Source organism: Uloborus diversus, chromosome 3 (assembly GCF_026930045.1).
Source record: "Uloborus diversus isolate 005 chromosome 3, Udiv.v.3.1, whole genome shotgun sequence".
NCBI classification, from domain to species: domain Eukaryota; kingdom Metazoa; phylum Arthropoda; class Arachnida; order Araneae; family Uloboridae; genus Uloborus; species Uloborus diversus.
Window position 1 is genome coordinate 123,339,354 of NC_072733.1, and position 16,435 is coordinate 123,355,788.

The 16,435-nt window shown below is 34.2% G+C and overlaps 1 protein-coding gene across 1 annotated transcript in view; it reads left to right on the forward strand.

The window, feature by feature from the left end:
* LOC129218238 (regulator of G-protein signaling 1-like) overlaps window positions 1-16,435 on the forward strand; it is a 105,660-nt gene that overhangs the window by 79,426 nt on the left and 9,799 nt on the right. The window contains exon 4 of the mRNA XM_054852463.1: window positions 14,837-14,923. Within this exon, the coding sequence (XP_054708438.1) occupies window positions 14,837-14,923 (87 nt within the window). The remainder of the gene's footprint in view (window positions 1-14,836; window positions 14,924-16,435) is intronic.

Here is a 16,435-nt window from a genome sequence, read left to right on the forward strand (position 1 = left end):
TTTATTTTTGGCTTCAGTCATCCCAAAAGGATGGATCACCGAATAATTTTTATCGTTTTATGTGACTGCTATATCTCAAGAAGTAATGCGAGGATTCATACAAAAATGTAGTATGTAAGTGAAATTGAACGAAAACAAGCCTTATTTTCGTTCTAAGTTGAGTTTCGTAATCGTTTACGTGAGTCAGTGTAATTAAATAAACAATGAAAAATATACTGAATTTAAATATGAGAGGTTGAGCAAGATATCAATAAAATCTAAATTAGCCGTGTATTCCTCTCATTTTTGTAGCACTTTAACTATCGTGGGTGTTAAATAAAAACTGAGTTTGCATTCTTATACAATTTGCGTAGTAAAAATTCAATAATTAAAACAGCAATTTTTTCTGAGAGGGAAAAACTTATTTGTTTATTATTATTATTATCAGTATTCTTTTCTTTCTGAATTACCAAGCTATATTGAGCTGGAACTATTACTTTTTGAAACTCATTTTAAAAATAAGTCTAGGTCAAAATTGATCTGAATAATCTCATTGATATCAGTTATTTCACCCTACATTATGAAATTTTTTCTTTTCTATTTAAAATTGGAAAATGTGATTCAGCTGACAAGCGCTACTTCGCAAGCATGAAAGTATCCTTTTGAAAACCTCTAATAAAATAGCTGTTCTGAAATTGTCCCCCTTGATGTTCTATCGAATATATAAATTTCATGAATGTTGAGAATTGAAAATATTTGTCATCGCGTAGAGTCGTTTTTCAAAAATCTGAGTGAAAGACACCTGTTTTAGCAGTTACGGGTTTCATTGATTTCAAAAGATTTGACGGTGAACATTTCGACGTAATTTCAGAATTTTACTCATAAGACATGGGAGTTTCCACGGCAATAATCTGTCATCTCTGTTAAACATTTGTTTTGCTGTCCCAAAATCCCGGTCGCAAAGGACATACAAATGTCCTCTCCAGTTTTTTTTTTTTTTTTTTTACAGTTCTTAGGGTGATGTTAAAAAATCTATGAGAAAATTAAATTTCCACTCTGGCCCGTGATTTCGAATTTTTCCAGTGAAAGGGGAGAGGGAGGATAACGGGCATATAACCAATAGGGTGGGCCGAAAAAAGCCGAAAAATTTTTTTTTCGAAATCAATTTTTGGATAGCGCGCAAAAGTTGCGTGATGAGCTAGTTAGCACTCACAAAAAATTTCTTGGATATTAAAAAATATCTAGCCGGCGCTATTTGACACTAAAAAACCGAAAAAAATGAGAAAAATGAATTTGTGTCGAAATTTCTTTTAAAAAACTAATTTCCAAATATTTTGCTGGAATGCACCGAAAATGTTATATAATGAGCCAGTTCGAGCCCATAAAATGTTTCATTGATTTTAATGAGTATTTAACCGCTCCTTTCGGACATCAAAAAATTGGAAAAAAATGAAAAAATATTGAATTTTTTTAAAAACCATTGTGAAAATTATTTTTCAAAATAAAATCCTAGACTAATTAATTAGATAGCACTATTAATCTTAATAATTATTATCACGCAATAATATCATACATTTTCTAGAATTACATATAAAGATAGTAAAATTTTGAAAAAGAAATCTTCAAATTTGATTTATAATACCTCATGCATAATGAATATTATTTTTTGGAATAATATTGTCCCTTGTTATCAAATGATGGAAGTTCTTTCCTAGCTTGAAGTTTGGGACGAATGTATCCATCTCGTGCAGTTTCACCACGAACTTTTATTGCAGCCTCGGTTTTTAGTTTCACACAACGTTCCACAGAGCTTCCGTGTGACAGGGAAATTTCTCAAAAGTGAACTCTGTAGGCTGTTCTTTGCACATTTTTTTCAATTGTTGGTCTTTTAGATGCATTGTAAGAGGTGACTCTGTTGCAACACAGTTTGCCCAATGAACTAAATCAACATTATCAATGGCTTCAAAATTAAATTTAGGACGCTTAAATATCGTAACCATCCGAGTTCTTCATCTTCTTATTTCTAGAGTTCAGAATGCACCTAACAGCTAATTCCCGAATGTATTTTCTTGAGTCAAACAACATTGTCATCAGTAGCTGTTCAGGATGAGCGAAATATGCATTATTTGTTACCTTATCCACTTTTCCAATAGCCATTTTTCTTACTGTCCTTTGATCAATTAGAAATTGTTTTTCTCTATCAGGGACTTTTGCTTTTTTTCTGCAATTACACAAATATAAATCTGCGCATTTGCAGGCACAAACGTCAAAGTCGTAGCCTCTGCTTTAAATTTGCCTAAGCTTTGATTGTAAAAGTTGCGTCTTTATATTTTTAGCATTTTTTGTTGCGCTATTCGCTATTATATTTAGAATAATAAGATAAAATCATGGTAATCACTCTTCTTATCGAAACAAGGGGAAGGGAAGCACGCCCCCAAATATCAATAACTTTTTTTGCAACTACAGCGGCCACACTTGCTGAAGATGGTTGCTTACTTCCTTCTCCCTTTATTTGCATCTTAGTGATTTGATAACATCTGATAATGTCCTCATATGTTGGAAGAAATAAAACATCGGGAGGAGACAAATCTCTTCCAGGTCCAAATAGAAGACTACTTGTGCTTGCTCGCGTTATTTTCTTTTTCGCGCGTTTCTACATAACAGTCGTGTTGTATGCCAAAACAAAGATAATAATGCAATGACATTCGAAATGTCCGGCTCCCGTTTAAAAGACTTCAGAGGATTCACATTTTTTTAATACTCAAGGGCTCTATTTGTCAAACATATATAAAATAGTTATAACATAATCTTAGGAATAATAGAAGCAGTTGAGCGCCGTTTATTATCCAGGAGAAACAATTGGAACCAAAGATTAAAAAATTAGCATCTTATGTAACTATTTTTTATTTGAGTGTGTGCATTTTTTAAAATTGGCGTACAAGTGTCGCATAAAATTGATTGAATTTTCACTGTTTTTTCTAAGCAACGTATTGCGTAACATTTCAGTATTTACTTATTTTGAAACTACTTTAAATTTTTTTTTTTTTTCATTTTTCCCATGTGTCAGTCTTAAAGGAGCGTAGCTAAATATTCGACGAAATGTATAAAAGTCTTTGAGGATTTCAACTAATTCACTGACAGATACTTCTAATGTTTGCTGAAACTAGCTTCAAACTTTCATTTTTAACCCCCCCCCCTCCATTTTATTTATTTATTTATTTATTTTTTTTTTTTATTTTTTTTTTGGAAAAAGTGCATTTTTGCCCTTTTTTTCAGTTTTTCAAGGTCAAATAGCGCCGGCTAAATATTAAACAAATTTAGCGAAATTTTGTATGGGTAATAACGGGCCCATATAGCAACTTGTCCGCACTATCCAAAAACAGATTTCCAAAAAAAGTTTTTTCGGCCCACCCTAATAACCAATGCAAATTTCATAGGATTGCTATAAAAAGCACTTCCACTTGTATATATAAAAAAAAAAAAATTCAAAGTCGGGGGCCATTCCACCTGATCCCCTAAATGACTGACTTGTCGCTAAGGTAATAATATGCTAGAGTGAAGGAGTTATTTGTTTTTACTTCATTACGCCAAAAAATACAAACCGCCTATTCTCTTGCCATATTCACATCGCGCCTCACTATTCTTTCATTCGCCTTTAGAACAGTTTAGTTTTACTTCCATACTAATTTTTTGTCTGAATCCTTGCGTTACATCTTGATCCTTTGCGTTACATCTTGAGTATTATTATTAATCAGATTAAACGAGAAAGAGAAATCCGTTGCAGCAGCCTTTCGCATGTTTACGTTCGTAATAGTATATAGAAAAACGTATGTTTTTCTGAAAACTATTAATTTTCTGGAATTAATCTGATGTTTACAAATTAAGACAGGAGAAAACGTTTGGAATTTTTGAAGGAACTTACTTTGAAAGGCAATTAATATTCTTTCGCAACTTTTATGCTGAAAAGCATCGACGTACATTTAAATTTTTCGTACCAATTGAACTAGCGAATTTTGGGCCGGCGACATTTTGGACCGGCGACATTTTGGACTGGCGACATTTTGGGCCGGCGACATTTTGGACCGGCGATATTTTGGACTGGCGACATTTTGGGCCGGCGACATTGTGGGACTGGCGACATTTTGGACTGGCGACATTTTGGGCCGGCGACATTTTGGACCGGCGACATTTTGGGACGGCGACATTTTGGACCGGCGACATTTTGGACTGGCGACATTTTGGACTGGCGACATTTTGGACTGGCGACATTTTGGACCGGCGACATTTTGGGACGGCGACATTTTGGACCGGCGACATTTTGGGACTGCGACATTTTGGACCGGCAACATTTTGGGACGGCGACATTTTGGCCACGACATTTTGGCCCGCGACATTTTGGCCCGCGACATTTTGGCCGCGACATTTTGGGCGTATACCATTGAAAGTTTGGAGAAAAATGAAAATAAGTAAAAAATGCAAAATTTAACGTTTTATACGGGCCCTAGGTCTTTTAAGTTATATTTAGAGAAATAATATCAATTGAAAACTATTACTGACACACAAAATTTGGCATTTGTGTGAGCAAAACTCAAAGAGATATTCCAGATCAAAGTTTTAAGGGACCATACAGAAGATGAGATGTAACTTATCGCCCTTTCAGAAAAATGACATTTCGTCAAAGTAAGAAAAACAAGGTATTTATATTTTTCATTGCTATTTTAAAATAAATAAAGATGTTATGCCGTGATACGCAAAAGCACACGACGAAACCTCGATCAATTTGAAAAACCACACTCTATGCACACATATAATTTTAAACACTTGTTAACCACTAGGACTCGACCGATGGTTCAACAATTTAGCCATCGGCATCGGCATCGGCGGCCGATGCTAACTTGGAGGAAACATCGGCCCATCGGCCTTAAAAAACATCGAAAAGCCGATGGAATTGGCCGATGTTTTTGAAAAAGAAAGGACCTTTGCTGTTTTATTTTTTAGTACAAAGTAAAGGGAGTTATTGCTATTATATAAAATTGTTTACTTAAATTTCAGTATGAATTTCTATTTTAGTCGCCCCTAAAAGAGTTTTTAATACTGCATTCAGGTACCAAACAAGTTAATTATTGCGTTGTTTCTTGCAGCTGGATGTACGTATGCATCTCTCCTAAGTCATAACTCAAAAATAGTAAGCTGTAGAAGGATAAATTTTCGCATGTGGGGTGTGCGTATGTTCCAGTTGTGCACTTCCCTTTTTGTTTTCGCTCGGGTGTTCTGAAAAGCCTGTTTACTCATTTTTTGTGGCTATTTATTACTTATTTCAATGCAAAACTAATATAGCATCTCAGACCATGGAAACAAATATGAGATGGCGAAACCGGTTTTTGTGTCATTTTATTAGAGTCCCTTTGAACCGACGGCAATTTGTAATTTTTCGGTATTTGTTATATGAATCACAGTTATGCAGTCTTTTCTGTATCGCTTCAACGTAGTTACAAGTTTGGGGCCCGTCGAAATACATTTTGGGGCCCTATTTCTCTATCACAGAAGTTGTAAAACATTTATCATAAGCATTTTTGTAACTCCTACGGTGCCCCTATGGTTATATGGCCTCTCGCGCAATTGCAACATTTGCTATATTTTAATTCCGCCACTGCACGTCAAAACAAACTCGGGTGCAAGTTTTGAAAGGGTTTTTCTGCTGAATGTTTATGATTATTATGAACTCTATTTTTTACGACTATTTTTTGAATTTCCGAGAACATTTGCGTGCCCCTCCTTCCACTCCCTATATTTCTGAAATTAAACTCTAGTTGTACTTCTGAGTTGTTTAAAACTAACACCGTTCATAAAATTAAAGATTTTTTTTTTTCAAACTTTATCTATTGTTTAGAAACAATTTAAAGCATTATTGTAAGAAATTGATTAAAGACGTTTTCAATGGTGACATAATTCGGAAATCAAAGGGACTTCTGAATTTTTTCTTCAGAACTGCTGAAGTAGATTCAGAAACTCTTCCGAGGCGTTGGGGATTGCGGTTCTGTACTAAAAAAATGAGGCCGAGGTTGGGGCCGAAGTGTGAGTTACTCCAAAATCAGAGGGTGATCCCCTAACCCTACCTCGTCGTTTCAAGCATTTTTTAAATATTTAGCGATTATTTATTTTGGTCAAGGAGTGTCATTTTGCGTATTTCTCATACTTGTTTCACTTATATTTCGTAATGCGCCGTCTTTTTTGCATCATTAATAGCAATCGATTTTTTTCTGTTGTAACTATTTTTATGTATTTTTATGTATATCAATGAATAAGTTATTTTAGTTTTTTTATTAAAAGTTTCAAGGATTTTCTATTATGCAATTTTTTTAAATTTCAGAAAATTATTGTTAAATTGAAAAAATTAATTTGAACTTGTTTGTAAAGCTTCATAAAAGATTAAACAGTCCAACTGCTCAATATTGTGCAAACATCAGATCACGTAGTATATGTATTCAGTTATTAACTTGGTGTAAATATTGAGTTTTTTTTTTATTGTAGTTGCATTTTAAGAATCTCGCTCTTTTCATGGCTACTTCTTTTTCCAGCAAAATTTATGTCACTGTTATAGGTTTTTTTGAAAAATGCAAACTTTTCTATTCATAAATTTTAAATAAGTATAAAAATATTCCTGTTTCATAGTTTTATTCTTAATTTTTTTGAATGATTAAACAACATAATTTAATGTTTTTTAATTATGTTTAATGTACCTAAATCCATACATTATTACAATATTACTGAAATCTTAGCTATATGTTCAATTTAAAAAAAAAGACAAATCAATTGGTTATTAAACAGTCTCTTTTTTTTTTTTTTTGCTGTTGTTCATTCTTTTTAATCACAGCAGTCAAAAAAGGAGAAGCACAACTGCACCCTATACAGATGGTACGTAGTACGATCCAAAAGTTCAAGGACCAGCTGTATAAAACCTTACCCTGAATAGTTCACATTACCGAAGCACATCCACCTTCGAAAGGTCGTCTTATGACTGTGTACTTCTGCCAGTGTTCATATAACTTTTGGAAACACTCATGGAAACATTTTTCGCTACCTTCTATGATGCATCTTTATCTTCTCCTCACGGAAGAAAGCGGCGCGCATTTTTTTTTTTTTTTTTTTTTTTGCTGGGAACAGGTAAAAATCACACGGAACTAAGTCCGACGAAACGTTATGTTATTTGTTTGTCATATCAGAGTATTGACCAATCGAAACGTGCATCCTCAACATGAAAGTCGCCTTCTTCCCCACGATGAAGTTAAAAGCAGCAGCGCAAGAGGCCTTACAGGAGGTTACGAAAAATGTCTTCCAGGAGTGCTTCTAAAAGCTATACGAACGTTGGCAAAAGTGCATAGTCGTTCAAGGTGACTATTTTGTAGACAGATGTGCATCAGCAATGTGAACTATTCAGGGTAAGGTTTTATAGAATTTGTCCTCGAACTTTTAGATCATACTACCTACATACGTATGAGTTTTCAACTTACTATTTCATAACGTTTTTGAGGGACGCAAGTTTACGCGCATGAAGACATCACAAGAGTATATATATAAATATGGTGATCGTAAAATCGAAATTTAAGTCGAAATCTAATTTTTTTTTTTTTTTTTTTTTTTTTTTGTGTTTACAATTCCTTATTCGTAAAAAGGAAGTAAAGTGAAATGAATCAATGATACTTTAAATCCCTGACAATCTCATCAATTTATTTCTGTTTGATTTTTTTTTCTTTTTCTTTTTTTTTGCCATCGGCCAACGGCATCGGCCATCGGCCATCGGCAATCGGCCATTTGGAGGAAAACAATCGGCCATCGGCCATCTTTGAACAATCGGCCAACAATCGGCATCGGCCCATCGGCCAAAAAATGCCATCGGTCGAGCCCTATTAACCACTATATTTCCCCCAAAACGTCAAGTGAAATGTGGTGTAAGTCACAAAACGCTGCATTTCATACCTCGGTGAATATTGGTCGTACTAATTTCAAACTTTTTGTGTTGTAACTAGTTTTCAATGGAAATTATTTCCCTAAATATAAGTTAGGGGACCTGGGGCCCGTATAGAAAGTTAAATTTTGTATTTTTTTGACATATTTTCATTTTTACTTCAAACTTTCAATATTTTAACTCTACATCTAAATTTGAACATTTTTTCAATTGGAAGTATACATCTAGGACTAACGGTTGCGAAAATAAAGGTCTTGCAGGTTAAAACGGAACACCTTATATAATGCTTACAAAACAATCTTTTGTATTTTAAAGTAAGTTTTAAGCTTTCATTTTAGTACCGTTTAGCCTTTATACTTCAAGAGCTCTGCGTATCACCGTTTGTAAGTTTAACAGGACTTGAAAACATTTCGAGAGCAGCATTTAAGGAATTGGGGTGTGCTTACCCCAAGGGGACTCACGAGTAGGTCCTTGGAAGTACGCCACAGTATTTTTAAACGGCAAACATGCTTTGCAACGTGACTTAAATAAATACAATCAGATTAATAACTTCTGCAAAGCGATACGTCATATCGCTTATTGGTTATTCTTCGATTGCGCTTGAGGAAATGCCGCACCTTAAGAGTGCTTAAGTAATGCTTACATTGTACAGATAATGGTGATGCATATATTTATATATATTTTTTTCAAGATTTGTTCACTTGAATAGTTTGCATTTCTGCACATCATAATAACATTATTTTCTACTCTTCAGTTTCTACGTTTATTTTATTTATTTTTGAGGTGAACAAAAAATTTAGGGAGCTAATGGATCTAAACAAAACTTTTCGAAACTGAAATTCCAAAGAAACTTTCCAAAAAGATCCCAAATGACTCAGTTCACGATTTCAAACTTAAAAATCAGCAAAATAACGTACTTCTCTTCCAAGTGGCGACTTTATTGGAATAAAAACTAATTTATAAATAAATTTTATCGATATAGGGGACTGTCCAAAATGATGTCACACTTTTGTTCAACTTTTTGACCCCCTCCCCTCTTGTTCACATTGTGTCACACTTCATTATACCCCCCCTCCCGTTTTTGTTACATGTCACGCTATTTTTCTTAAACGTATTCTTCGTGTTATCCCCTCCCTCCCTCTAGTCACAAACTATCACAATTTGACGAACCCCCTCTCCCCTCATAGCGTGATATCTATAATATTACTGTTGTTATAAGTCTCTTTGTAATGATCAGACGTGCATTATTGTTAAAGTTGCTATGGAATAATCTCGTAAATTTCAAGTCCGAAACTGATAATAAGAACCTTAGTAAAAACTCAAAGAGAAATCCATTGCGTTTTCTTTTTCTTGAGATTCATTTCAATCAAATGTCAGAGACCTTTTTCAGTGATAACTCCCAGCAATCAGTGATTATAAAATTCAATGTTTCAGAAACATTTTGGAAGTTGTTATTTTTGAGAAAAAAAAATGCAATGGCTCATTCCATTCGACCTCCAGACTCGGTTGAGTTCCACTGAAGATGGCAAAATTTCAGCTAAAGTGACCAATAAAGAAGGGAGTTTCGTATCTGCTTAGAGGCCGTGACCATATTCATGAGTAAAGAATTCAGTCTTTGAAGTGAATGGGAAAGTTCACTGAAAGAAAGGATTTGAACGGAACTCGATTGTGCTCTTTGAAAAGTCAAATAAAAGAATATCCAAAGCAGAGAGTCAAAGCTATTTATTTTTTCTGCGCATTTTATGATGTTTCGTCTGAGGGGGGGAGAAAGACTATACTTTTTTTTCTCGTTTTTTTTTCCACCACGAGGTATTATTTTTTGAGCTAATGCTTTCATAGTTTTATATTAATATCGTCAACGAAGACATCTAATATTGCAATAAAGTAACGTGATTTAAATTCATTTTTTTTGGTGGTTTTAAAGGTCATTAACCTTTCTTGCGCATTGTTCGTCAACTCTGCTCCATCACTGCTCAAGTTGGTGCAGTAGGGCTACTACATGCTGGTACATGGGCTATTACTTACGGTTGGCAGGGTTATTACTTAAAGAATAATGTATGTGATAGCCAACTCTTCATCAATAGCAAGTAAATAAATCATCTGACTTCAGTTCATACAACTCCATTTATGAAATAAATATCCTTGTTTTTGACAGCAAATTTGTTGTTTTAATTTTCAAGGGCTTTAGTCACAATACTATTTACTAAGATATGTAATCAACAAAAATGGTATATGGTTATGCAATAAAAGATATCCGTTAAAGTTAAATTTATATTAATTATATTTGGTTCAAGAACTTTTATTTTCAACTCCGTACGACTTTATGCATCCGCCAACCCTTGTATTTTACAAAGGGCGAACATTTATGCATCAAATCAACTCATTCACTCTACATTTTCTGTAATAAGTATTTCCGTTAATATTTTACTTATAGTAATGTATATACAGGGTGAGTTTGATCGAATCTGACATACGAAAGGGGGTGATAGAAGAGCCCAAGTGGAGCATAGAACCACCCAATATCGTGTCCAATCCTTAACCGTAACCGCGTTATGGTAGGTGTAAGGAAAATGAGTAAAAAAACAAAATTCTGAGAAAACGATCGATTTCTGAGATTCCTGTAAAACCCGCACACAAAATAAGTACATTTTGGAAAGAGCAGACTAAATCCTACAATATGCCACCTATCCCATCAACATAGTCGCATTTTCCAGCGACCAACAAGCTTTGAAACATTAGACACACTCAGAATTGAAATGGTGCCAAAGTTTTCAATCGACATTTTCAAAAATAACCGTATGAGCTACAATCGGGCAAATCTATCAAAAACTGGCCCATTTCACTAGCTTTCAGATGATCCAACAACAAATCGTATTGGGCTTCAAGTTCATCAGTAATTCTGGCTTTTGTTTGAAGCAGTGTAAAAATCTGCATTCGTTCAAAAAGGAAAACCAGCGAAGAGTCGCACTTTTCTGTTTTAAATTTTCTTTTTCACGTAAGCATGTTGCTTTCTTTGTTTAAGAAAATGATACTTTTATATCAAAATAATAGTTTTAACATTATATTAAGTAAAAAACACAAGAGATAACAATAAGTAGAAATAAAAGAAGCATTACTTTCCCGTTCTTTTCACAAAGGAAAAATCAGTAATAAAACAGTTACACTAACATGAATGAGTACATTTAAACAATCTTCAAAATTTACGATAGATGCTGAAATTGGTCGCTGTCACACCTGATACATGCCCTTACCTTTTTACGAACGGAAAAAAACCGTTGCTCTAAGTGAAATTTCATTTCTTAGTTTCTCTAATGTTCCATCAAGCCGGTTCCTCAATTCCTGCAAACTGGTTACTTCTGCTATGTAAACTTCTTGCTTTAAGAATCCCCAAACAAAAACGTTCACTGGAGTCAAGTCTGGTGGTCTAAGTGGCCAAGGAAAGAAAACCGTACGACCAACCCATTGGGGATACTGTTCAGTCAGAAAATCCCGAATGGCATTTGAAGAATGTGAAGGGGCTCCATCATGTTGGAAAATGATTTCCGCTCGCTCCGAACCAGGAAAGGGGGCAGGATCACGGTTCTGCCGATGTTGAGGAATATGTGCTGGACCGAATAGTGGAAAACCCAAGTGTGACTCCACGCAGAATTGCTAGGGTACGTAGACTTTCACAAAGTAAAGTTATGAAAACATTGCACCAAAACAAGTATCAGCCTTACCGTTTCACACCGGTACAAGAATTGCGTAATTCAGATTTGGAAAAGCGGGTAACAACTTGCAGATGGCTGCAATCCCGTGACATTGACGAACACCATTTTCTAAAAAAAAAAAAAAAAAAAATACTGTGGACAGATGAGTCGTTGTTCACTAGAGGGGGCATCGTAAATTTGCATAACTGGAGCAAGTATGCTAAACATAATCCCTTTTTTCAACCCGAAGCTCATCGTTCCAGAGTCGATTCAGCTTATATGTTTGGTTTAGCGTAATCGGAGATCATTTGATTGTTTGTATGTATTTCGCAGTAGCCTAACAGGAAACCCATTTTTAGAGTTCATTGAACATCATTTACCTGTCTTACATGATACTATTCCTGTTTCAGAGAGAGCGGAAATCATTTACCACCACGATGTAGACCCTACACATTCTTCAAATGCCATTCGGGATTTTCGGACTGAACAGTATTCCCAATTGGTTGATAGTGCGGTCTTCATTCCTTGGCCACCTAGATCACCTGACTTGATTCCAGTGAACTTCTTTGTTTAGGGATTCTTAAAACAAGAAGTTTACAAAGCAGAAGTAGCCAGTTTCAGGAATCGGCTTGATGGAACAGGAGTGAAACTAAGAAATGAAATTTCACTTAGAGCAACGGCTGTTTCCGTTCGCAAAAAGGCAAGGGCATGTGTCAGGTGTGGCGGCGACTGATTTCAGCATCTATCGTAAATTTTGAAGATTGTTTAAATGTACTCATTGATGTTAGTGTAACTGTTTTATTACTGATTTTTCCTTTGTGAAAAGAACGGGAAAGTAATGCTTCTTTTATTTCTACTTATTGTTATCTCTTGTGTTTTTTACTTAATATAATGTTAAAACTATTATTTTGATATAAAAGTATCATTTTCTTAAACAAAGAAAGCAACATACTTACGTGAAAAAGAAAATTTAAAACAGAAAAGTGCGACTCTTCGCTGGTTTTCCTTTTTCAACGACTGCAGATTTTTACACTGTTTCAAACAAAAGCCAGAATTTCTGCTGAACTTGAAGCCCAATACGATTTGTTGTTGTATCATCTGAAAGCTAGTAAAATGGGTCAGTTTTTGATTCATTTCCTTGATTATAGCTCATATGGTTATTTTTGAAAATGTTGATTTAAAACTTTGACACTATTTCAATTCTGAGTGTGTCTAATGTTTCACAGCTTGTAGCTCGCTGTAAAATGCGACTATCTTGATGGGAAAAGTGGCATTTTGTAGGATTTAGTCTGTTCTTTTCAAATACAGTATGTACTTCAAAAAATCAGTAATCCAACGTCAGAAAGCACAAATATTGCAAAATATTGCAGACACGTGTTTCGGTGTTACAAGGAACACCTTTTTCAATGCAAAGAAATGTGAGCTTCTGGATGAAAAGTCATCCGAGAAAACCATCTTTTCTCGGATGACTTTTCATCCAGAAGCTCACATTTCTTTGCATTGAAAAAGGTGTTCCTTGTAACACCGAAACACGTGTCTGCAATATTTTGCAATATTTGTGCTTTCTGACGTTGGATTACTGATTTTTTGAATTTTCAGCACAAAGGTATTTATTCGTTATACAGTATGTACTTATTTCGTGTGTGGGTTCTACAGGAATCTCAGAAATCGATCGTTTTCTCAGATTTTTTTTTACTCATTTTTCTTATATCTACCATAACTCGGTTACGGTTAAGGATTGGACACGATAATGGGTGGTTCTATGCTCCACTTAAGCTATTCTATCACCCCCTTTCGTATGGCAGATTCGATCAAACTCACCCTGTATTTTTTATCTTCTGTTCTTGTCTCTCACCTTGAAGTGAGTAGTCATTCGCACACATATTCTTTGAATGTTGTTATTAATAAAATTGGAAAGTGGCTAAGTCTAACTTAATTTTATACGTGTCCAGTTCTAACTTGGAATTGTAAACTGTAATTTTTATTTGAATGAAGCAGAAATTGATCCATGATAAAAAGTCATAGATTTTATGATGTGATACATAAAATTTTCTATGAAATTGAGTGAGTGTATCATATAGTCAGCTACCAATATATGGCGCCAGTTATTTTGCAAAAAATAAGCAATAGTTAGTAGAGTCAGTTGGGGGAAAGGGAAACACAATTTCAGTGTTTCAGCTTTAGATGCTCTCCTTTCGTTTGGATGAATTGAGAAATAAATTTTTGTGCATTGTCCATGCACTCCATCTGTGAGAGTAACTAAGTCTGAAGAATTTGGTTTTATGACTATTAATGAACTCATGTTTGTGTTTTTACCTCAGCGTGTTTCCTTTTACCCCAGAGACTAGGGGATCGATGAAAACATCCCATTTATTTCTCTATGATTTTGATGTAGGTAGACGATTGCACTATACGTAATAAGTTTAAAAGTTTCAAAAGATGTACACCACCAGTTCTCAATCCATAATCCGTAGATGACATGCGATTCACTGAACTCTCCAAATGTTACCTGAAATCATTTAAAAAGAGAAATCGTACAAAACGTTTAACTACACGTTAAATTTATGAAAAACACACTCAACAGTGTAATTTACTACAAAATTTAATCTTCCAAAAGAATAGGAAGAAGAAGAAACTCAGTTGTGTCCATTTACCATAGAGTACATCTTTCATGGGACAAATTTAAACACCTGAAATGCATACAAAAATAGCTGGGAAGGTGAAACTCATAAAAAAATGCGCCTTCCACATGACAAGCAAAACTAGTTGGAAGGTGAAACTCATAAAAAATGCTTTTAAAAGCCTTCCACATGACAAAAAAACTAGTTGAAACCTTTCACTTCGCAACTGTACACCTGCTGTTGGGGAAAAGGTAAGATCACAAAACTTTAAAAAAAAATTTTTTTATTTCATTTTCATGCAATAATATCACCTTTGCAGTTATTTGGAAACACGAGGAACTCTTAGTTATGTTGCCTAATCTAAGCGTAATAGCAGTCTAATATCAAAAATTACCAAAGGGGGATAGTTTGTTTCCATCCTACCAAAATTCTAGGGGGGGGGGGCAGATGTTGGTCTTTCTTTTTTTCCCCATCATTAGTTGAGTTAATTTAGCTGAAAATGTGGAAAACATATTTTAGTGCTACAATAGAAATTGAAATATGCAACTTGATGCAAATAATACTGTGCTTTGTCTTATTAGGAATTTCTAAAACGAGAATTTAGTGGCGAAAACATTATGTTTTGGATTGCGTGCAAGCAGTACAGTAAATTGACAGACAGGTATCAGGTAAGACACTTTAAATATGGATATACCGTAACAAATAACAAATTTGTATTCATGTACATAGTAAAACTATTTCCCCCTTCTTATTTTACATCATACATAAGAAAGAACAAACTTGTATATGATGTAACTTATTTATTTTCAATTCATTGTTCAGGAAAATGAGCTATTTTAATGTGTATTATTACTTGATGTGCGGTTACATAAAGCTCGCAGTGGAATAGTTATTCAAGTATAGTTGAAGTCCGTTACAACGACTATAAAGGACCCTCAAATTTTTTTCGTTGCAACGGAAATTTCTCTGCAATGAAATTCAAAGATGTAACAGCAATTAATAGGGAACATTTATTTCTCTGAAACGACTACTTCGTTGTACTGGTATTCGCCGTAATGACATTTTACTATAATGTTGTTTCTGTTTCAAAGAAAGCTTATTTTTGGTGAAACGGGTGTAATGTCAGAAGTTCCATTCGTTGTTATGAGAAAAAATATACAACCTGGGAATAACTTCTTTGCTCTTTTGATGTCTTTTTATGGTTGCCTTGTGTATGTCATCTTGATGGAACAGCTTGTATAATCTGAAGAGGTTTTATTAATTTATCATTGCTGAATCATTGTGAAAAATGTAACTGAAAGTGTAATACTATACATGCAAAGAACGAAACGACTTTCGCAAATATAAACTAAAGAGCACAATATGTGAAAGACTGGTCCACTCTCTTTTTCGTATAGCCTCGATGTCATTACATGAAAAGTTGTACATTTTTTTGCCTTAACAAATTTGGGTTTATCTAAGTACCATGTTTAACTTTTCATTTGAATAAGCAATTTAGGTTAACAAAAAAATCCAAAAAATACTGAAATAAGGTATTTTAAGAGTCATAATGTTTCATGAAGAAAAAAAGAAGCTCTCTTTTAAAATTTTACGCCTCCATTGTTTGATTCTGATTCCGCTTTTTTAGAATTAAAAAAATCCCATTCTCAAATGAATATAAAACATTGCATATAGTAGGTAAATTATGCCATAAAGAACCATCTAGGGACAAGAACTGAATTTTCATAAAAAGTGAGATACGATTCTGTACTTAGCACGGCAAAATAGACATGAGTGAGAAAAAACTCCTGTGCCAAAAAGAAAAGAGAGCAAAGATCTAACTATAGGTATTATTACTCATAAATAAGCAGATAGTAATTTGAAATTCTGAAAAGAATGACATTGTTTAAAATTTCAAGCCTCTATCAACTCATGCATGATAATCATCATTTGGCAGTGCGTGAAGAAGTAGGAAAGTTAATTGCGTCAGTGCAAACGATGCACCCAACTATGCGCAAATTTATTTTGTTGCTAATTATTTTCAGCAATGTTTTTTTCTTTGCAGACCATAGCTTCTACTCCGCACGCAAACATTTTTTTTCTTTTCTGACAGATCTTAAAATGAATAAATATATCATAAATTATTTTCTTAAATTTAATTTATTTCTGTTTTGAGTATGCTACAAATCTTCAATTAGGTG